The sequence below is a fragment of the Hyperolius riggenbachi genome, chromosome 1 (assembly GCF_040937935.1).
Source record: "Hyperolius riggenbachi isolate aHypRig1 chromosome 1, aHypRig1.pri, whole genome shotgun sequence".
In the NCBI taxonomy this organism is placed as follows: Eukaryota; Metazoa; Chordata; class Amphibia; order Anura; family Hyperoliidae; genus Hyperolius; species Hyperolius riggenbachi.
In genome coordinates this window covers 217,404,628-217,429,100 of record NC_090646.1, presented here as the reverse complement: position 1 = coordinate 217,429,100, position 24,473 = coordinate 217,404,628, and the positions used below count along the sequence as shown (strand labels likewise).

At 41.8% G+C, this 24,473-nt stretch overlaps 1 protein-coding gene across 10 annotated transcripts in view; it reads right to left on the bottom strand.

The window, feature by feature from the left end:
• Positions 1-24,473, bottom strand: part of PDE5A (phosphodiesterase 5A) — a 236,196-nt gene that overhangs the window by 60,777 nt on the left and 150,946 nt on the right. For all 10 annotated transcript variants that reach the window (XM_068280494.1, XM_068280429.1, XM_068280420.1 and 7 more), the window contains one exon: positions 16,644-16,752. In XM_068280494.1, coding sequence (XP_068136595.1) covers positions 16,644-16,752 — 109 coding nt within the window. The remainder of the gene's footprint in view (positions 1-16,643; positions 16,753-24,473) is intronic.

Sequence of the window (24,473 nt, the reverse complement as noted above, 5' to 3'; positions counted from 1 at the left end):
TCACATGTATCACATGTAACAACTTATGCTTTTCACCTATATAATTTTGCCTGTTTGCAAAAATGTAGGGTAAATTAATCTCCTCTAATAGCAACAAGCTGGATTTCACAATTTCATCAGGACTACAGGAAACTGTAAACTTATTTGTAGCTGTTATTTCCTAAATCCTAAAATAACTGTAGTTTGTACAGTCCAATGCATTAAAGAGAACCCGAGGTGTGTTTAAAGAATGTTATCTGCATACAGAGGCTGGATCTGCCTATACAGCCCAGCCTCTGTTGCTATCCCAAACCCCACTAAGGTCCCCCTGCACTCTGCAATCCCTCATAAATCACAGCCATGGTGTGAGGCTGTGTTTACATCTGTAGTGTCAGTCTCAGCTGCTCCCCCGCCTCCTGCATAGCTCCGGTCCCTGCCCCCGTCCCTTCCCTCCAATCAGCAGGGAGGGAAGGAATGCAGGCGGGGACTGGAGTTCTGCAGGAGGCGGGGAGAGCAGCAGACTGACACTATAGAGATAAACACAGCCAGCTCTGACAAGTTGTTTGTCAGCAGCGTGGCTGTGATTTATGAGGGATTGCAGAGTGCAGGGGGACCTTAGGGGGGTTTGGGATAGCAACAGAGGCTGGGCTGTATAGGCAGATCCAGCCTCTGTATGCAGATAATAATCTTCAAACCCACCTCGGGTTCTCTTTAAGCAGTTCTATGAGACATTGGCAACACCAGTGTGAATATTGTGCAAAACAGAAGGTTGCCTTCTTAAAACAGAAGGTATTTGCAATTATTCAGGTTGGAGTGAGCTGTGAGGTGTCCCACGATGCATCACTACTGAATATGCAAATCATCCTTATGTCCCTGATAGCTAAACACACCTCCAGAACCGCCGTAATGCAATGATGTGTCAGCTTGTTATTACAGAGCCAAACTAATCCAACATGCATAAAGACTGCTTAGGATTGGTTGATCCTCATTGGATTAATGTGGTTCTATGGCGTAGGACTTGAAATACCCAGAACTACACATTGCCCAGCTAGCTCATGGTGAACCAGAGCTCCTCGGAGTGTGCAAGGGGCTGAAAGAGACCAAAAAGCCACTTGTAAAATGAGGATATTTGCTTCCTGTGAGTTAATGTGCATCTCTGCTCTTTGCACTGACTTATGAAGAATATCCATCTGTATCATAATCAAATTATAATGTGCATCACTACTGTGCAGTGCCTGTATAACACTCTCTCATGCTGTGACCTATATATGAATGTGAATAGGCAACTAATTCCTTGTAAATTTCCACTACAACCCTGGACATATTGATAGGGTTTTTATCACATTGTAAATGGTGGTGGCTTCTGCCATGACAAAGGAAACTTCCAACTCGTTCAGGGGAGGGTGTCCTAGGGTGGTCAATATTTGTTCAGCTTGTAAAACGAAATGAGCCGGATGCTTCCAGCCAGAGCAAATGTTCTAATATTACCCAAATGGAAAACTGTTGTGTGTTGCTACAACTATACACAACTAAATCTGACCATCAATGTTTAATTTGTTAGGCTGTTTGGCTTTAAGACAGGAATAATCTGTTCGGGATTAGTTATGTACAGAAAGTACTTCCCTCAGAAGACTAGTAATAAAAATTGTTATGTGCATATGTAAGGCCAGGAAACAGTCTGTGCATTGTGGAATAAGCAAAATGACAAACACATTGCAGACTCAAACGGATTCCAGCATCAACCAACTGCTCCAACAACGAGTGTTCACATCACACACAGCAAAAACATGATTAGGAAAAAAAACCTCTGACAATTAGAAAGACCAAACATTGTATATATAATGTAATTAATATGATAACCCTTTGCTCTGCAATTTCCATTTTTAAAATAAATTAAATATACGCGAGTGTGTAAATAAGCAAACATACCATACTTGAATTTTCTTTATACAGCCTCATCCGAGATGAAAATAAATTGATGAGATAAACAATTGTATTTATCCTCCTACACCTAGAATGACTTCTTTTTTTAGATATACCATGGTTTTATTTTATGTTTAAACATTTACAAACTAGATTGAATGTTTTGCTGTCTCTGCTCAGTGCCTATAAAGTGTCCCTAAAGGAAAATTCAATTGACCCTTTTCTATCTCCCTCTGTTCTCAGAAGTTGTATACAGCCAGGAAAACCTTTAGGCTGTAATTTGCTTATCAGTGATGTTTTCTATATTCCTCAACAAGGTACCAGCAAGACAGAAGCTGTCATTTCCATGCCTAGAAATTAACTCTTTCAGTCAGCAAAATAAATCAAGTAAAACAGCCTGGTTATTAATATGTTTTGCTCTGTGCATACACGTTTATCCCATGTCACAAGCTGCCTCTGGTACACTTTAAAAAATATGCACACCTTTTCTGCTTTTACGTCTACTTCTCTCTTCTATATATTCTACTTGGGTAAGTATCTAATTTATTTTACCTAGGATTTGCCTGTTGCTATGTAGGAAAAATAATCTAAATTAGAGGTGAATACAATCTCTACTCATCCCCACCCATCCTTGTTCATTTTGGGTAGTCCTAACCTAGCCCAAAGGATGAGGATAGATACAAAATGAATAAGGATGTTTGGAGAATAGTGGTAATTGGCAGAGATCCAGTGTCTACTCACAGCAATAGTCTATATCAATTGATCAAGGTAATGCAGCAACCTACATTACGAATGTAGCTGATAGATGTAGGTAATTTCTTTTCAACCTCATTTTTAAAGAGACTCTGTAACAAAAATTGCATCCTGTTTTTTATCATCCTACAAGTTCCAAAAGCTATTCTAATGTGTTCTGGCTTACTGCAGCACTTTCTACTATCACAGTCTCTGCAATAAATCAATGTATCTTTCCCCTGTCAGACTTGTCGGCCTGTGTCTGGAAGGCTGCCAAGTTCTTCAGTGTTGTGGTTCTGCTATGAACTCCCCCTTCCAGGCCCCTCTATGCACACTGCCTGTGTATTATTTAGATTAGGGCAGCTTCTCAATTCTCTCTTATCTTTTACAAGCTGGATAAATCGTCCTCTGAGCTGGCTGGGCTTTCACATACTGAGGAATTACAGACAAAGGCAAAGCTGTTTGCAGGAAGAAAGGAGCAGCCTGAAACTTCAGTGCATGAGAGCTGAAGGGGGAAAGAAACACACAAATGATCTCTTGAGATTCAAAAGGAAGGGTGTATACAGCCTGCTTGTGTATGGATGTATTTTTGTGGACATACTGTACATCAACCTACTTCCTGTTTTGGTGGCCATTTTGTTTGTTTATAAACAAAGTTTTTAAAACTGTTTTTAACCACTTTTAATGCAGCGAGGAGTGGCGAAATTGTGACAGAGGGTAATAGGAGATGTCCCCTAACGCACTGGTATGTTTACTTTTGTGCAATTTTAACAATACAGATTCTCTTTAAATGTATTGTTTGAAAGTTTTTTTTTAATAATGTAACGGTTTCCTAACCCTTCTGAAAAGAAATAATTGACATATTACTGAGACAGACATGATTGACAAAAACCTATGCTCTATATAACTGCGAATGTCCATAACTATGTTTTCTTGTCATCTATACAGATATTTACATATTTATTTACAAGGCACCACTATTCAGAGTGATATTTCAGATATGGCTGGGGATTGGCATACCGAGCCACCCACTGTGTATCAAACCACTTTTACAATGAGATTTTTCTGCTGTTGCTTTTGGACCTCAGCCCACCTTGAATACTTGGGTTTACAGAGTAGCACGAGGCATTTTCACTGATGCTGTTATTCTCTCTATGGTACAGAATAAATCAAGCTCCAACAGATTGAACGGTATAGAATGTGGTAGGATAGAACTATGGTCATCTTTTTATTTCTATCGACTGTCCTCATTGGGGATATTCGCTTTCATTTCCTAGAGATGTGACAGGAGATTTGAAAACAGTTCCTTAAAGTGAACCTAAAACGAGGGTAGCCTCTGGATCCAGTAGAAGGCTTCCCACCGTGTCCTTCGGACCTCTGTTGCCTGGAGTTCTGATTTAATGTAACTACTTGCCTAGAATGTGCTGCTCCGCTGAAATCCATGCTGAGGCCTATCCTTGTCACATGGAAACATTCATGATGTTTTCTCCATCCCACAGTGATGCCCAATGGTACCATATCCCACAGTGATGCCCAATGGTACCATATACTGTTGCAACAGGTATGAGCAGCTACTAAATGTTATTATCTGCAGGGGGCAGCAGGGAGCATCAGCAGGCCTCAGCATGGACATCTATGGTTCGGCACATTCTAGGAAGGCAGTTCTATTAACATTTTTGCAGCACTTTTGAGGGAGGGACTATTGATAAGGGCACTTTGTTTTATAAAGCCGTGTACACAAATACTGTACAAGGACTGTCAACCGCCAGGAATCGAGAGTCGATCACTCAGGTGGCCGAGACTGTACAGACGTGTGCTAGCCAAGAGGCTAGTGGCACATCTATTACTATAGAGGTTAGAGGGAGGAGGAGTGATGACATGTGGCACACTACAGAGCGACTTCTGGTGGGCGGGGTGACTGGGAGAACAATCTGCTGGTTGTTGTTTTAGATCTCACATGCTGGATTTTAAGCAATGTTAGGGGGAGGGGGTGCACAAGTGTTTCCGTATTCATGCTAGATTCTCACTAGATTCTGACCAAAGCGGTCTTTATCAACCACTCCAGCCGAGATTCCAGCATGTGTATGCAGCTTTAGTGTGCTTATCCTTTGCGACAACATAGGAGGTCTGATATGTAATACATGAGATAGCAAGAACACATAAGCACTCATCACATACTTAATATGTACCAAGTGCAGCTATTTGAAACACAAAACCAATAGAGAAGAGGCATTAATAGTCTTCGGAAAAAGTCTCTAGATAAATATGATAATTCTGAGAAAATATTGTATTTCAAATGTAGGCAAGTTTAGAGTTTCCAGGACAAGAAGTCTTTTGACATGATATATCCAGTACACAAACACGGGGTTACAGGCCTTGGGAATGGACAGTTTGTTCAGCAAGCCTATTAGGTTTACATGGATTGAACATTAAACTGGAAAAAAATATATTAGCTCTCCAATCTAAAAATAATTGAGAATAAGACCTTTCCCAATAACAAAATATTCTCATAAATAACATCTAGCGTCTTCCAGACGGTTATCCCTTCACAAAGGTGACCTTAAAGGGTAAGTCTACCCAAAACTAAAATGTCAGCTTTGATAAAAGCTGGAAAGTGAAACCACTTAACACTTTCTTATATCCTTAGGGATTTGTGTAGTGAAAACTCTGGATTCTCCAGGTCTGTACATATAGGGGAATGATACACTAAAACCATGTAAATTTGTTGTACACAGATAACGTTTTGCTGTAATTTATGGAATTCATGTAGCATGCTTTGTGCACGTGGGACAACCTGCATTAAGTACACCAGTGATTCTCAACCTGGGGTCCGCGTACCCCTGGGAGTACATCAGTACCTGTCAGGGGGTCTCCCAGGGGCCGCGGACAAAATGGCGGAGAACCGCTGCATATCTCCCCCATAGCGCCGCTGTATCACAGTTTACAGTTCAATAATAATTGAAATCTCCCCCATAGCGCCACTATGCCCCATTCACAGTCGCTCACGTGGGAGATGTGTAGTAGCCTACGTCTCTGATTGGCCCAAATGCTGTCTGTCACAGCAGCGCATGCACCCGCACCCGGAGCCGCTGCTGTGACAGACAGCATTTGGGCCAATCAGAGACGTAGGCTACTACACATCTCCCGCTGCACTACGGGGGAGATTTCAATTATTAGTAAATTGTAAACTGCGATGCAGGGGGGGCTGGGGGGGGGGCAGCAAGCAAGTGTGATTGAGTTTTTATGGGGGGGGGGAGGTGGGGATGGTTAGATCTGCTTCGGCCACCATTTTCCTGTAGCCAGGAATAGAGGAGCAGGCCATGGGAAGGGGAGGGGAAGGCAAAGGAGGTGGCAGAGGCTCTTCTGTCCAGCGCCATTTGCAGACTGTTGCTGCATGTGGCTGGACGTGTTAGAGGGAGCTCTCACATTGTGTATCACTGTAATACTGATCCCAAAATCTTTTCTAAAAGCTATTATTAGGAGAAGGAGGGGTGTTATTATTAAGTGGATAGGTAGGCTGGTGGTGGAAAAAAACTGTTGTTTTTTTTTCAATCTTTTTCCTTGCTGAGGCCCATAGATTTTTATTGTGTGTGCTGTTATACTGCGTGACTAGTGCAAGGCAATCGTACTGTCACTCCTTCCCAGCGCATCACCACAAGCGTAAAAAAAAACGTGTACAAAAGTTAAAAAGAGAAACAGACTTGATGCCTCAGCAGATATACGCTTCAGCTGTCACCTCTGATACCAGATTTTACCAAAATTGCTACAAATATGCAACAACAGATTTCAGATTAACTTTTTTAAAATTAAGTATGGACACAGTCCCTGCCTATCTCATTTGTTAACCATGGACTACCTGTATTTCACTAGTATTTGGCTCCACCCAAATCATGTCCACACCCACTTTTTTTCGCCGCGGCTCGCTTTGCGGGCTTCCTTATTCAGTAGGGGGTACATTTGTTTAGGGATGACTCGTAAAGGGGTACATGTGCTGAAAAGGTTGAGAACCACTGAAGTACACAATGTACTGTATATTTCACAAGCAAGTATAGAGGACAGGAAAACACGAAAAGAAAATCCGCATACCACAAAGGCTGCATCTGAAATGACCAACAGCTCACATGTGCAGCACCTCTAATAAGCTATCTGCACACTTTGCATTTAATTCAGATGCAAATCATATGCATAACTACTATTACTTACCATGCAAACGGGAAACTCAAGAATACAGGCTGGGAGCAGCTAACCTGGTAGTTACATACTAGCAAAATTGCATGCAAACTATAGTGGAAGCCAAAGTTCCTCCGTAGTATAATAAATGTAGCATTTGTTTTGGACGTGGGGCATGCATTTTCAGCCTAATAGAGGTGGTGCATGCCTGAGCGATTAACCAGTTGCTCTCACCTGCGGCGGTCCACAAGACATACAGCCTTTTACACCCACACACATTCAAGGGGGAAAAAGTGCTTCTTATGATCCAAAAAATGCGGTACTTGTTGCTTCTATAACGCTTGTTATACCAACAATGCCTACATTGGCTTCAATTCATCAAGCATTACAGCATTCAGTAATGCTTAAAAAAAGATGATTTTTCAGAGCAATTAGGAAAATGTCAATTCATCAAGGCTGTTACTGCATGAAAAGCTGAAATTACCGAGCAGTGAGGTAAATTACCGACGGCTGAATGTATGATTAGGTGCTCTTGGGATGCTATTTTGGGGAGGGTGGGTTATACAGAAGAATACATGGTGGATATGCTGTAGTGGATAACCACAGTACTCCCTGGCTTATGCCTGTCTGAAGCTGGTGAATTACTCCTTCTTCTTCTGGCTGCCCTTCTATCTAAGCAAGAACTTTGGCTGGAAGAGGCTGAGGCGGACCGGCTGTCTATCTGGTATGAAATTGGTGGAATTATAGGAGCAACACTCCTGAATATGCAAATCATCTCTTTCTGTCCCTGAAGCCGCTCCCATCAAGAACTGCTGGTGTATAGCTCGCCAGTGGGAAGCGAATAACGCCAAAAAGGGGGTCCTAAGTGGATTAGGTCCCTCCTGAAGTAAGTGTAACCTCATATACCTTGGTCTGCCTTTTATCCAAAAATAAACAAGAACTTTTACAAAACCACTGAGAGCATCCCTGTTTTAGAGTGCATATACAGGTGGTGACAAAGTGGAAAGAAGCACACCAGTGAGAAGTACTAAGAAGAACTAATCTGCGCTGTGGTGTACTGTATTATCATTTGTGCGGTAAACACCTCAGGGAGACGTTACTCACAGAAGCAGAGAGGGATTACCTATGACTGAAAGGAGCAAAGAGCCAACAGAAACAGCCCGTCTCCTGCAAGCCCCTGTAATAGGATCTGAAGCCTTCTCGGTAGGGTTGAGCTTTTCTACCCCCAGGCAACGCAGAAGAGAAAGCGGAACAAAAGAAGTTTCCCCTGGAGCCCTTCAGACATTTAACCATTTAAGTTCCTGTTTGAAGATGTGGAGAAGCAAGTGGGGAAATCACCTAAGCATGGTGTGTGTAATGCCTCTTGGAAGTTCATGTAAGCTGTGGCAATTAAATAAAATGTTAAGAAAGACTAATGGACAGATTCACAGGGAGCAGAGACAGTATAACAAACAGTATAACAAACATGTACATTCTAAAGGTATGTCGGGATGCCTCTTACTATTGTAATGCCATCACTGCAATGAACAGCTTGTAACAACATTCTCTTCTGCTGATACCAAACAGGTTTTTGTGAATTTAAGCCATGGGATTCGGTAAATTACTGAACTTCTACCGCACCTATGAAAATCTTGATGAAACAGCAAAAAATGTCTAAAATACCGAATGCAGTATTATCCTAACTTTTTTTTTTTCAAACAGTCTTTGATTAATTGATTGCAAAGTATACGTAACACACGAGGGGCTTGATTTACTAAGCGGTGCTAACTTTAGCACTGGCCCTTAGCACGTCTAAACTCAGTTGAAATGTGAGAAGTAGTGATCGTGCGCAAAGTACGTCGCGCAAAGTTTTGCGCGCGCACTGCACAGAGCGCAGGGCGCTCTGCGCGAAGTGCCCATTAAAGCCTATGGGACTTAGTGCGCGCATAGAACTTTGTGCGCGCAAAACTTTGCGCGCGATCTGATTGAGAAATCCGGTGCTAACCTACTTAGCACCCTGGTTAGCACGTCTAAAGACTTTGGACGTGCTAAGTAGGTTAGCACCGCTTAGTAAATCAAGCCCGAGGTGTGCTATGTGCCCTGCATGCACTACATTACTTAAATACAGTAAACACTGGTAAATTTGCTATGCACCATCTGAATTACCACTTTGTTTTACTGTTTCGGGCCCTGTCCATTTATTAGTGGTGTTAATATGGAAACATAACTTTCAGTATTTTGGTTGATAAGTTAAGGGTTTGTTTCCATATGCATGCTTTTAGCCGCGTTTATGGAAACGCAATCACAGGGACATCAGAGAGTGCATAGACTGCACTGTCTGACGTTTCCATACATGCGTTGCAATTCACCACTGAATCACAGCGTATGGTTGCACGCATTTTGGCGCTTTCCCATTAATAGTAAATGAACGGGATAGCAAGCACCGCCGCTGGGGAAATCAAGTGCAACGCAGAGTAATGCTAATGCACAGCTCCAGCGCTGCATGTGGAATTGATCCCTAACTCTTCTATGTGATAGATGGTTAGTTTGTGCATATTCTGAAAATGTTCCAAGCTCTATTTATCTCACTTACAGCACTGTATGTACTACAAGCCTTTAGCTATTATTATTATTATTATTTATTGTATTTATAAAGCGCCAACATATTACGCAGCGTTGCACAATAGATAAATGGGTTAACATACAGGTAGAACATACGGAAACTCACAACAAAACAAGATCATGCAAATGATTTGATAACAATACAGTGTCATAGGTCAAGATAGAGACTGTTCCTCCTCCAGGAGACGCATCTAGAATCACATCACTTTAATTACATGAAAAAGAAATGGCTCGGTGAAGTATATGGGGCTTCGGCGGTTCATAAAAAGGCGGGTGTCCTAATTCTTATCAACAAAAACGCGCAACTTTCAGTACTCTCACATGAGGCAGACCCGAATGGCAGATGGTTACATATAACTGTAAAACAAGCCACAGAAACATTCAACATTTGGAATGTATATGGCCCTAATGAAAACAACCAATCCTTTTTTGACTCACTGCTTTCCAGACTCTCAAAAATAGCATCACCTAACCTAATAGTGGGGGGAGATATGAATTCGGTAGCTTCCCCACAGGAAGATAGATCTAAAATAGATACCCAAATACGATCTCATGATAGGAGACTTGTCGCACTCATGGAAGCCACCAACTTGATAGATCCCTGGCGCTTCCTAAATCCTTCTTCAAGGGAATACACCTACTATTCATATAGACATAAATCACACTCTCGTATAGATATGTTCCTCCTCAGAAATGCACTTATGGGGAGACTCCGAGAAGCTACAATTAATGACATGGTCATCTCTGATCATGCCCCAATCTCACTTAATTTACTAGATTCTATCCCCAGAGGAGATAAATTCATATGGCGTTTTCCATCGCAACTGTATGGAGATGAAAGCTTTGCTGGCAAACTACAGAACTGGTGGCTTGAGTATTCGTGCGACAACTCTTCTCATACCGAGAACCCTATCCTATTCTGGGAGGCTTCAAAAGCTGTCTTAAGGGGTAAAATTATGGGATTTTTAAAAAAGAAAAAAGAAGATGCAAACAAACAATATGAAGCAGCAGTAAAAGCGGTCAGGGAAGCATATAATCGATATCGAGCTACCCCAACAGACTCAACTAGAAGAGATTGGATTAAAAGCAAATTAAACAGTGACACATGGTTCAGAGTAAGAGAAGAAGCCCATAGGCCGTACATTAAGCTTAAATACTACAAGCATGGGGAAAAAATTGGTAGGATGTTAGCCTCCATAGCCACACGAACACTCTCAAACAGAAAACCAATCCTAGTCAAAGATGAGAAGGGGGCTCTGGCACATCACCCTACTAACGTATGTGATATATTTGCAAATTATTACCAAACTCTATATTCCACTAAATCACCCTCTAAAGAGGATATAAAGGCCTGTTTAGAACAAATTAAACTTAAGTGTTTGACGGAGGAGGAGAGGTCAGATTTAAATGCGGAAATAACTCCGGCGGAGTTAAAGGCTGCAATCACGGGTCTGGGTCTGGGTAAGGCTCCGGGCCCTGATGGACTTTCCTCGGAATATTACAAAATCCTTAGAGAAGAAATATCCCCGATACTCGCCCAAATGTTCAATAAAATTATGCACACAGGCACTTACCCTACCACAGGACACTTAGCACATATTAAGTTGATCCCAAAAGAAGGGAGAGATTCTGAACATGTAAGCTCTTACAGACCTATTTCTCTCATCGATACAGACATGAAACTACTTTCTAAAATCCTGGCAAGCAGGCTGGCTCTTACTATGCCAAGACTGATTCATCCCAATCAAGTAGGATTCACGAGACAGAGAGCAGCAGTCTCAAATATCCGCAAAGTGATTGCAGTCTTGGAACAGGTACGGGCATATCCAACAACCCATAAATCAGCGGCAGTGTTGAGTGTTGATGCTGAAAAAGCATTTGATCAGGTGGAGTGGGACTGGCTGTTTGAGGTGCTTGCTAAACAGGGGTTTGGTGGCCATTTCGTTAATGCCTTAAAAGCCATGTATTCTAACCCGAAAGCCCAAATAGCACTACCAGGATTTCTTTCCAAATACATCCCATTGAGGAGAGGTACGAGACAGGGCTGCCCCCTGTCCCCCCTCCTCTTTAACTTGGCACTAGAGCCACTAGCTCTATTATTAAGGAAAAATCTGGGAGGTATCGCAATAGGCAGTGAGCTTGTCCAGCAGGCACTCTTCGCAGACGACATTTTACTTTTTCTATCTGATCCTGTGACCCAAGTTCTGGTAGCTCTTCAGACAATCAGAGAAGTGGGTGCACTCTCCGGCTTTGTGATAAACCCAGACAAAAGCGAATTGATGCCCCTGTCGACAAAGGCAGACATCTCCTCTTGGTCATCACTGGGTGTTAAACTTAAAACAAATGCTATTAGATACTTGGGGGTTAACATATCTAGAGATCCTACACAAATCTACAACCTTAACTTTACCCCACTAATACGGAGCATAAAATCCCAGCTAGAATCCTGGCAGAATCTTCCCTTAGGTTTTGCAGGACGCATTGCTCTTGTCAAAATGATATCCATGGGCAGGCTATTATATCCTTTGCAGACGATCCCACTGCTCCTGAAGCACAAAGATATATCGGCGCTCAACACTGCCTGGTCCAAATTTATATGGCGCTCAAAGAAACCAAGGATATCCAGACTCAAATTATCGTTACCAAAAAATTTAGGAGGTTTAAATCTTCCTTCCATTAGGGAATACAATCTGGCCTCTCTTCTCCGTCACTCACATGATTGGGTTACTGCTAACGAGCATTATTCAAATACTAAGCTAGAACAAGAACAAGTATCTCCATGGTCCCTCACGGGACTCCTCCATGCTCAGCTACGAAATATCCCACTTAGACTAAAACATAACATCCTTTATAGGGATACCATAGCAGCCTGGAAGGCAGTGAGGAAAAAATGTGATCTCCCGTGGCAATTTTCTAAATATCTACCTATATGGGGAAACCCCAACTTTCCTTGTAGTATCCAACAGCAGGCTTTTGCCAATTGGGACCAAAAAGGGTTGAACTGTCTGGGTAACATGTTTGATCTACGAGAGGGTAGATGGCTAACATTTCGGGAGCTTAGGCAGAAATACAACCTCTCCCCAGGAGACTTCCTCTCTTACTCCCAAATGAAATCACTAGTTGATCAAAATCTACATCACCATAAAGCAATAATGACTCCAACAAAATTTGATAACATATTAAAACCCACATTGAGAGATAGGTCCCTATCAGATTTCTATCTAGCTATTCGAGGTCTGAGTGATCAAAAGATAGCGGATATGGCAATGATCAAATGGGAAAGTCTTCTGATGGAAGAAGGTGTGGGCAAAATGATTATAGAGGGTAATCTAGTGGTCAGACAGGTTATTAAAGATGAAAAATGGAGATCCTCCCATCTGCTAATGATACATAGAGGAAAATATGCCTTTAACATCAAATATAAGAAACCCCCTCCACACTACAATCCGTGGTGTCCTAAATGTAGGGCTAAAAATGCAGACCTCCTCCACTGTATGTGGGATTGTCATAAAATTCAGATCTTCTGGGACAAGGTTCTCAGATATGCCAATAAGCTTTGCAACAAAAAGGTGCCCAAATTGAAAATTCTTATGTTATTCAACTATTTTAAACGGTCCGATGATGACAACCGACAGGTTCCGTCATCTTTGTTCCATATAATTTTGATTGCAGCTAGGAGAGCTATCTTGTGCAAGTGGCTTGATGCTGCCACACCAGATATATCATTAGTGCGGCAGGAACTTTTATATATTTTCAACATGGAGAGACTGGACACCCTACAGGCCGAGGAACGGAAAGCTGGGTCTTTCTTTAAAGTATGGAGGAACTTTATTCTACACCAATTTACAGCTCAACAAGTGAAAGCATTGATGGGAGACTTTGTTCTTACTTCCTGGTACTGCCTGGAGGACATTGGAGATACACTTGGGAGACTCAAAGTCTAATAAATGGTGAATATCTATTTAATCAACATGGCACAGTGTGAACGGGTGGGGGGAGGGGTGCAAGGGATTTCACCGTAGGGGGGGGGGGGTGTTAGGTGGGGATATAACTTGTGTGTGACAATTATTTTTGACAGTCATTATTTTATATTTTGTTCCTTTTGCCTGATTGTCATACACTGAAAATTTTTCAAATAAAAATTGTTTAAAAAAAAAAAAAAAGATAGAGACTGTTCGAGTCTACAAGAAGGGTGGTTGTGAGTAAGATTGCATAATCAAACTGGATACATTAGGGAGGAGGGCCCTGCCAGAGGCTTACAATCTAAAGGGTGGGGTGGAGACAATAGGTGCGTCTTTTGAGAGGGGGTCTCACAGAACATATTATGATGCTGGTGTAGGGGGGTATGCGAGCGTGAAGAGGTGAGTCTTGAGAGCTTGTTTGAAGGTATTAAAGGTGGGGGCGAGTCTGACGGCTGGTGGGAGAGAGTTCCAGAGAGTAGGGGCAGCCCTGGTGAAGTCCTGCAATCGTGCGTGTGACTGAGTTATGCGAGGTGCGACTAGGCGCAGGTCATTGGAGGATCGGAGGGGGCGGGCTGGTATGTGCCTGTGGACCAGATCAGAGATGTAGGTCGGGCAGGTCTTGTGCACTGATTTGTAGGCCAAGCACAGGATTTTGAAATTGATCCTAAAGCTGATGGGGAGCCAGTGTAGTGCTTTACAGAGCGGAGTTGTAGAGGCGCTGCGGTGAGAAGAATGTATCAGTCTGGCTGCCGCATTCATTACCAATTTAAGTGGGTCAGTACGGTTAGAGGGGGGGCCAGATAAAAGAGAATTGCAGTAGTCTAGGCGGGAGATGACAAGGGCGTGGATAAGGAGTTTAGTGGTGTCAGGGGACAGGTAGGAGCGGATCTTGGAGATGTTGCGGAGGTGGAAGTTGCAGGATTTGGCAATACCTTGGATGTGGGCTGTAAAAGGAAAGTTCAGAGTCCAGAGTAACGCCTAGACAGCGGGCTTGGGAGGTAGGGTGGATAGTAGTATTTTCAATAGTGACGTGCAGATCTGGGAGGGCTGCTTATATATGGTATGCCTCACATTACAAATACTGTCCTTTGCAAAGCCCCCATATATAATATTGAGGCCATATTTGGTATGTGTATCAAGTCTAACCCAGGGAAAATATCTCTACAAATAATTTTTTAAACTCAAGTTTTAGAGAAAATTGATTTTCAAATTTAGGGGGGAAAGATATCTAAAAACCAGTGCCATGTTGGATGATGCCAACTTTTACATGCAATTCTTTTCACATGCACAAATCTGTGTTCCGTTGTTTTTCAGGTATTTTCCCTTGTTTTTATCTCTTCATTTAAGAAAACCCTGCAAAATGCTCGAAAGCACAGAAAACCACAAAATAAATGCAATGCTTTTGAAATACATAAGATGTGCAAGGAAAGCGAAATAGTAAAAATGCACAAAACATGTAAATTCAAATAAGTTTGAAAGGGGGCCAAAAAGATTTTTTTTCCTGAATCAGTTGGTAAAACTTTTAAAATTTAAAGTGACAGTACACATTTTCTTTAAAGGACTCACGATGTGACATGTGACATGATGAGATAGTCATCTGTATGTACAGTGCCGAGCACACAAATAACTAGGCTGTGTTCCTTTTTTTCTTTCTCTGCCTGAAAAAGTTAAAAATCAGGTATGTAAGTGTCAGTTCCTGTCCGGGTCGGGACCGGGTCGGACTCTAGCATAACCCTCACTCATGAGGAATTGCAGCCATAAAACACTTTTGTGGCAGTAAATGGCTTCTAAGAGCAGGAAAGAGATAAAAGTGGTCAATATTTCATATATTTTAGCCCTGGCATACTTCAATTAATGCGTCATTGAGAAAAGGCCATGAAACAGTAAAAGCTTAAAAAGTTGATTCAAATATTAAATAAAACTGCGGGATAACTTTAAAAGTCATTTTTAGAAGGATGAGGACAGATACAATTGTTTATCTCAGTTCTTTTTTTTTTTTTTTTGCCTAGGCTGGGCACACTGCCTCACTTGCAATGTATTTCTATAGACCGCTCAAGTTCCTGCAATTGTTCTGCTGGCTGTATACATCTATTTTTTGCAGTCTGCAAGCAATGCTAATTGTACTGTATTTATCCACTATTTATAAAATTGTATATGAATCCATTTCCAAAAGTAAAAATTGTGGAGAACACAAATTAAAATGCCATTGCAAAAAAAAAAAAAAACGGACAGCATGTGACTCCTCCCTACACTCAAGTGTGTTCCCAGCCTAACAACTTAAAAAATGGACAGCATGGGACCCCCCTTCCAATGAATTCTTAATGAAGATGTGTTATGCATGGCACGGTTTATGCACAGGGATATACAGTAAATTAAAGTGGAACTGCAGTCTAAAATTTCCTATCCGCTCAAATTGATGAGCCATGCTATTATAAATACTAAGAACTAACTCTTAAAAAAGTGGTTGAAAGTGTTAATACTGAGCCATAATGAACCGAGTAGTATTTTATTTCTGACTGCAGGAGATAAGGCTCATTTACAGCAGAAAGCTTCTGTGTGCAAGCTAAACTAATAGACAGCTGTACATTTATGGAGCTAGAATTGTTGTGCTTACAGGCAAAACTGGATGTTACATTATTATGTAAGATGGCTGCTTTCAGTACTAGCTTAGGGGAAAATGTGATTTTCACAAAGGTAGTTAGCATAACTATAAGGAGTTGCAAGCCGAGGTATTTCATTGCGTGCCATTGTAGTGCTGCTTAGAAAAGACACTGTGAATTCCTATTAATATCTACTACAAATCGAATCAGAACAGAAAAGGTTAAAGTATAGACTTGCACATACAGTAGCCAGGCTATTAGTGGTACTAACATAGGTGATCTGTCAGCTAATATTGTAGCTGTATCCTCCCCACCACCACACTATTTTCTGTTTCCAAACACAAGGATGAGTAATGTGGCCAGGTGCCTCCTGCAGAATTGAATGAAGAATGCGGCAGGAACTCCATTACCACACTGCTTGATGCTCAGCCAAGTGAAAGAAGTTACAGCTGTTGTGGGGGATGTGGAAGTGGAATCTTAGTTGGAGATTTCCCCACTGAGGTTCCTGAATTTTAGTAAAAGCCTCCTTATTTTTGTTTGGACTTACATTTTTATATTTTTGTGACCAATTTAATTATATCATCCCAATTCTCACTGTAAATTATTGCAAACTGGGGTAACAAGACACTTGAATGAATGACACAGAATGAATCAGTTTTAATAATCGTTTACTTACTGTCCATGTAAACCTCATGTCCTTGCACACATTGGGGATGTTCAGTGGTTCCATGGTGCTGGCCACATATTGGGCGTACATGTAATTTATTTTATTTACATCATATTCCCTGTTTGTAGAAAGAAAAATCACAATTAGCAGCTAAAATTAAATAACAATTAATACATATGATACATAATGACAGAAGAACAGGAAGAAGTAAGTACATACAGCACGAGGCTCCCGGCAATGTAAGTAAGTGATAACCCCTTCAGCCACTGCTCGTGCGCCTGCTGCTGCCTCCTCCCTTCTGTCTGGCTACCTATACTGGAGCACTTATGGCCCATACTCATGGGCTACTTTTGCTGCCTGTCGCTAGCACACGGGAGCGTGTGCGCGACCGTTCGGCGACAGCTCGTCGCCAGGTCCTTCCGCATACACATGCGGAAGTGGGACTAGGGATGCGACGGAAGCTGTCGCCGACGTTCCTCCCCCCTGCCGGAAACTCAATGCTCCGGCTATTAGGTTGCTGTCGCTAGTCCGCATACACACGCGACAGTTGCGGCGAAGTTGCGGCGGCATCGCCATGCGATTGACCGCCGCCAATCGCCTGGCGACAGCATCGATGAGCGACGGTTCGGGGTGCGTGCCTCATACTCACGGGCGACCTGTCGCCGCAACACGCGCGCGCCACGTGGTTGCGGCGACAATTGTAGCCCGTGAGTATGGGCCATTATTCCTGGCTACCTAAACTGCGGGCACCTATTCCTGGCTACATATACTGGGGCACCTATTCCTGGCTATCTAAACTGGGGGCACCTATTCCTGGCTACATATTAGGGGGGCACCTATTCCTGGCTTCCTGTACTGGGGGCACCTATTCCTGGCTGCCTAAACTGGGGCACCTATTCCTGGCTACATATAATGGGGGCACCTATTTCTTTCTACCTATATTGGAGGCTCCTATTCCTGGCTACCTATACTGGAGCACCTATTTCTGGCTATCTATACTGGAGCACCAATTCCTGGTTACCTAAACTGGGGGCACCTATTCCAGGCTGGCTACCTATACTGGGGGCACCTATTCCTGGTTACCTATAATGGGGCACCTATTTCTAGCTACATATACTAGAAGCACTTATTCCTGGCTAACAATACTGGAGCACCTATTCTTGGCTACCTTAACTGGGAGCTCCTATTTCTGGCTACCTATACTGGGGTACCTATTCCTGGCTACATATACTGTAAGCACCTACTCCTGGCTAACAATAATGGAGCACCTATTCCTGGCTACCTAAACTGGGGGCTCCTATTCCTGGCTACCTATACTGAGGGCACCTATTCCTGACTACCTATACTGGGGCACCTATTCCTGACTACCTATACTGGGGCACCTATTCCTGGCTACATATACTGGAAGCACCTATTCCTGGCTAACTATACTGGAGCACCTATTCCTGGCTACATAAACTGGGGGCTCTTATTTCTGGCTACCTATACTGGGGGCACCTATTCCTGGTTACCTATACTGGAGGCACCTATACCTGGCTACCATAAGGTTGGGGGAGGGGGGGGGGGTACATCTGTCTACCATACTGGGGTGGGATGGGGGTGCAAATTATTTAATGTAGGGGGGGGGGCAGAGAAAATGCATGGCGGGCAGGCAATTTGACGACTTCTGCGAGAGGGATGTATCTGTTAGCCACATTGACCAGTGTAAGGCCAGCCATAATGTTCTTAGTAATTACCATTTTAAACAGTGAAGAACTTTCTTTCACATCTGGGTAATACTTGCGCACAGGACACTGGGCTGTACATTTTCCTCTAAAGATCTTAAGCCCAATCTACACAATACAATTCTTTATGCGATTCAATTACGATTCTATTTACGATCCGATTAAATCCGACATGTCCGATCGGGATTCGTTTCGATTCAATATGCCATTGTTTTGTAATGGCAAGTCGAATTGAATCGAATCGAATCCCGATCGGACATGTCGGATTTAATCGGATCGTAAATAGAATCGTAATTGAATCGCACAAAGAATCGTATCGTGTAGATTGGGCTTCATAACTTAAGGTTCGTACACACGCCGGACTGGAGGCAACGACGGGTCCGTCGTCACCTTCCGCTGGGTGGGCGTTCCAATGACAGTCCGGCGTGTGTACGCACTGTCGGCGGACTGACATGGCTGTTTCTGAGCGATCCGCTGGGCGGATCGCTCAGAAGCAGCCGTATCAGTCCGCCGACAGTGCGTACACACGCCGGACTGTCGTTCGAACGCTCACCCAGCGGGAGGTGACGACGGACCCGTCATTGCCTCCAGTCCGGCGTGTGTACGGACCTTTACAGTAGCTTTGAAAAGACCTCCAAGAGATTGCAGAGGGCATACTCAGCAGGAAGTCTGCTGCTCTAAATAGCTTTCTTCAGTATCTCTGCTTATCTTGCAGTTCTTACAAACCTCAGCTGAATAGTCTGAGAAGTTGTTTCTGAATAGCTAATAATTGATGGCAATTACATTGCGTAAGCAAGCTTCCCTTTGTCCCTAATAAGTGAGCCTTGCCTTGAGCTGACAGAAAGCATCCATTGCAAGTAATGATATGCCGCTTGGGGAAAAAGTTCTTATCTTCATAAATAACAAACACTGCACATCTGATGTCTTGGAAAGTGGGACATGACTGTATAGACAAATGAAGTATTGATGTATAAAAGACAAACTTGTGCTGGTTATATACCAAGGCATCTTTACCACTTTATGACCAGAGGTACTTTTTTCTTTGTGACAAGATATATGGCAGACAGTCAGCATAGGATGTTATTACTATGCTCCATGCTGTATGTAAACTGTATGAAGCATGGAACTGTGCCGTCAAATGCAACTCCTGCCTGTTTGGATAGATACAGTTTCAAGCTGCATAAAATTTGCATTAAAGTCACATAAATCCCAGAATTATTAGAATCAAACTGACTGTTAATATGGAGGAATTCCATGTAGCCATGAAGATGTAAATGCAAGTACATTTAAAGTGAACCAGAGGCGGCACAATTTATTTTGTAACCACTTAAGTCTATCTGGACATCCAGATAGACACCGCTGAAGCCTAACTGTATATGCGTCCATGTGTATATGCGTTCAGTATTACAGCAGCGGGTGCGCACACGCGACCACCGCTTGTTCCTGGCGGCATGTTGATATCGGCGATTGGGGAAGAGGAATGAGGGTTCCCCAAACCAATCGCAGTGCCTGGAATGAATAAACATGACCCCAATCAGGGACCACGTCCATTCATAATAACAGAAGTCAAGTTAAAAAAAAAAATTAACACTTCCTGGTAAACCATGATAGCGTTTCTAGTGCCATCTGGTGGCAAAAAGTTAAATTACAGACACCACACATTTTTAATAAAAAAAATACAATTAATCCCTTCCAAAGCCCCCACTCACATGTACACACACAACAGTTACCCAGTTACCAAACAAATGTAAAAATAATAATAATAATAATAAAATAAAATACATACATAGTTGCAGCACAAAGCAACCTTGGGCTCTTTTCCACTACGGCGTTTGCGATGGCTGAATCGCAAAAATGCAAACTGCTAGTGATTTTCAAATCGCTACGGTTTGCTTTTTAACATAGGAATCGTGGTAGGTAATTTCCACTACCGCAATTCACGCGGCAGAACGATTATTGCCGCGATTTTGCATTGCGGTGCATAGCATAGCAAAATTGCGATCGCAAACGTCGGGAAATCGCCAGGTAATTTTTAACTTTTGCTGAATCGTAATCACTAGCGTTCAGCGCGAACGCTAGCAATTGTTAGTGGAAAAGGGCCCTAATGACATTTCAACTCTGTATAAATACATAATAACAAAAACAACAATACTGGTCATTTTTTCACCACATAATTGTAATATGTTGGCATTTTATAAATCAATAATAATAGTCTTGGTAATCCAGTAGTTATTTTTCTAAACAGATTTTTCTACAAACCAGGCAGAAATTTAGTTTTGCCAAACATGCCGATATTTAGAAAGCTTGTGTGTGAGGCAGAACAATAGATTTATTTCTGTATACTGTATCAGCATTTGGTATATGAGAAGCAGGACTCCTTAATGGCAAAATGTCCCTCTTTTTGTGAACACTCCCATTTGCAAAACATTTATTTCCAAGTGTCTCAAGCGTAATAACTGTCAGCAAGTAATTAAATATTTCATTAGTTTGTGACTGAAATCATCCACATGCTTTAGTCCTTGATTCACACCAGAAATGCATTCCTGCGTGTTTTCTTGACACATGTTTAAATTAATTGCATTATGTTCTCCACAAAACTGAGCCGCAAAGTATAAATCAAAGCACCAAAGGATACACTTTTCTAAGCCGTATTAGAAGACGCAATGGAGTGAGCATGCATCAATGGAAATCATTTTGAGCTTCCGCATGATGGCTGCATCGGAACGTATGATCACATGCAGGGCAATAGCCTGGTGTATGATGGCTTTTAATAAATTACGGTATCTTTTAAACAGTAGCAGTAGAAACAATTTAACATGACCAGTGGGTGTCACTATTGTGCAAATACTGAAGCAGTGCTGTGTGTAACTACAGAGCTTAGGAAACTCACGTGCAAGCGAGGCTGTAGATCTTTCCAGCAGAAGAATCATCAAGCTTTCCAAGATCATATTGCATTATTTTTACTTACAAATCTGCTTTAGGGGAGGAATTGAGTGCATCTGGAGACAATTGTAATTACCGAAAACCAATCTTTGGTAACAAAATGTAATTAACCCCAACACTAATGTATTAAAAAAAATAATCCTCAATGGTAGCATCTGGATCCCAGATCCATAATGTCATTATACTATCACTTCTTTATAGACTCGAGGGAATGCTAATGTATCACATGATAAAGAATCTAGATGGAAAGAGACGTGTCTGGTTTTTAAATGTTTAGTAAGGAACTAAATAATAAAAACTAAGTTATTCACTAAGCATCAACATCCTATGCAGCAACAACTAACAGAGTGCAGTAACTCAGTCATGTCAAACTTTGTATCTAAATTTGCTTACAGCAAACTTGTTCTAGTGCTCTAACTATGGCCCACTGAGACTTTTTATTAGCAACTTGTATATCTTGGAGACAGAAACATGGCTTAAGCTATGTACACACATCTGATAATTGTTGCCCATCGGGAATCAGGTAACGTTCCCTCGGGCGACAATTCAGGAAACTATGCTGTACAGGCACATCCCTAGCCTTGAGGCCAGCAATGTGCTCTGTTGCTATGGAGGGGGGCTGTTGCTATGGAGGGATGACGATCGGAGGACGATGGAGCAGCTTTTATCATGGGGGCGGGGGAAGTTAAAAATAGCATTTGATCAATCGTGCCTGGTAGCCACTGTACCAGCTGTAATGGTTGTTATCGGACATTTCAGCCAACAGTTATCGCATGCATGGGTACTTTAGGCATAGTTTCGTGCCTATTTTGGAGCGGTAGGTGTTTTACTCTTCGCCCCTGTATATCATAGAAAGTTTGGGCTGGTATAGCCTGCATGGGAGTCAAGGGGAGGACTACACACTGTCAATGGTCAGAATTACCATCAAAATCTGGCTTTTCAAGGATCTAAAAAGCACACTTCCATTTCAAATTTTAATATCAATTTTCTTAAAAATTATAACGTCTTTTTTCAAAATTACATTGGAACTCAAATGCTGGATTTGTTGAATTGGTAACTTAGTCATTCCAATCATCCACAATTATCTAATTAAAATGGCCTCTGTCACTGGTTGGATATAATGGCCACCAAGTGAACAGTCCATGAGCAAACAAGAATCGGAATAACTGATGGGGCCGCATTGAGATAGCTAAATACCTGTCTCAAAGAATTTCCAAAATGACAGGTGCTCTGGGATGTTCCAAGTATGTAGTGGATACTATGTACCAAATGTGAACCAAGGAAGGACAACTGATGACTGTGAGAGTGTCATGGACACCAAAGACACATCAATGTAGATACAATAGAGAATTGTACCATGTTAGCCATCAGTAAAAGCAAGAAGCTTTGAATCAGGATGATACCATTTATTGGCTAACTTAAAAAAATATAAAAGTATGCTTTCAGGTATTATGCCTCTATCAGATTTTAATCCTTTCTGCTGACTTCATTGATGTTCATTGATATAGTTCCTCAAGAGTTTGACTAGAGCAGAACTGAGAGATTTTTAAATGATTTTATTATCTACAATGTGAAACAGATTCGATTATATTACACTAGGCAACCACACGTTAAAAACATTCAAACAAAGGAAATCTAATTATTCATAAAGTAATTCCTGATGAGGAATAAAATGATAAAATAAACTGCCAACACTCGTGGCTGCACCACAATGGAGTAAGTACACTGGCTTTTTTCCAGGGATTATTCTAATATTGTCCTCTGGATGAATGCACTGTGTGTGTGTAAAGGTGTGTACACACGTCCAACTTTATGCCTGATTGTCGTTTAAACTGGTCGTTGGAACGACTTGAAGTGCAAACAACAAGTCACTCAGATGTCATGTACACACTGACCAACTAAGCGGCTAATATGCTAATTTACCTAATTTACATGTCATTTAACCAACTTGATAATGGAAAACGAACTGGATAGAACAATGGACTAGATTAAATGATGATCAAACAACTTGAATGTCTATTAGTTGGGCAAACGACTAAAAGTCGTTTGTAGACATGTACGGACCGAACAGTCATTTGATCTAACAGTTTGTCCAACGGATCCGATCTGTTATCAGTCGCTCGTCAGAGCATACACACATCCAACTTGTCGTTCAAATGACAAGTCTTATGACAAGTTGTCCAAAAAAGTTGGACGTGTGTATTTACCTTATGCTTCCTCACTCTGCATGCATAGTTTACATGTTACACATGACATCAAAGACACACAAGATTCCTGCATGAAAGACCTTGAGCTTCATTGCCTCAGCAAAGTTCCAAGATGATAGCCCCAGGTGAATTTTTACTTATGAAATACACTAGCCCTACATTTTTAAAGGCTGCATTGAGGAGCAGTGATGTGAAATTGTGATTGACTAAAGTGCCCATGCTGAAGGCATTCCAATGCCACCATTATGGAAATTTACTATACGATTCCCAGCACTCACTATGGAGCTTTATGCTCCAATATGAGGATCACAGTACAAAGAAAGGGCTATTTGGTGACCTATCGAAACTACCCTAATAGGTAAAAGTGGTCATTTCAAAAATAAGCAAATACACCAGCAACATGAGTAAACAATTTTAATAAAATAAACACACCTGGGAATTTGTTGCACCCTCAATGTTAAAAGCCATGTGGGTTATGATTGGCTAGGGGGTGTACCCCACACTTCCTGATTCTACCTTTCTGTCCTGGTCCTGTATGGTGATATAACTAGTTCTTATAGGCATACACTGGGATAGCCACATTTTCTCACAGAGCAGGCAGGATAGGTTTCATAGTTAAGGAAATCGTATTTATAGTTGTTGCGCTTCAAATTATCTTTAAAACAGGCTGCAAGATATAAAAGGGGTTAAGCCCTCCACCCCTACGTGAGAAAGTTATATATAAAAACAATACCTGCGCCAAAAACCAGTAAAATACCGTAATTCTTTATTTAAGAACCAATCTGAATAAATTGAATTAAAATTCACCTAATAGATGCTACTAAGGGAAGAATGACACCTTAATGTTGGATAAAATCATATCAATACTCCCACCAGTACACTCCTGTATGATTCCACACTCTGGCGTTTTCTATCTACCTATATTGCTCTATCAGGGTGTCCACTTGAAAAGTTCTCATTAATAG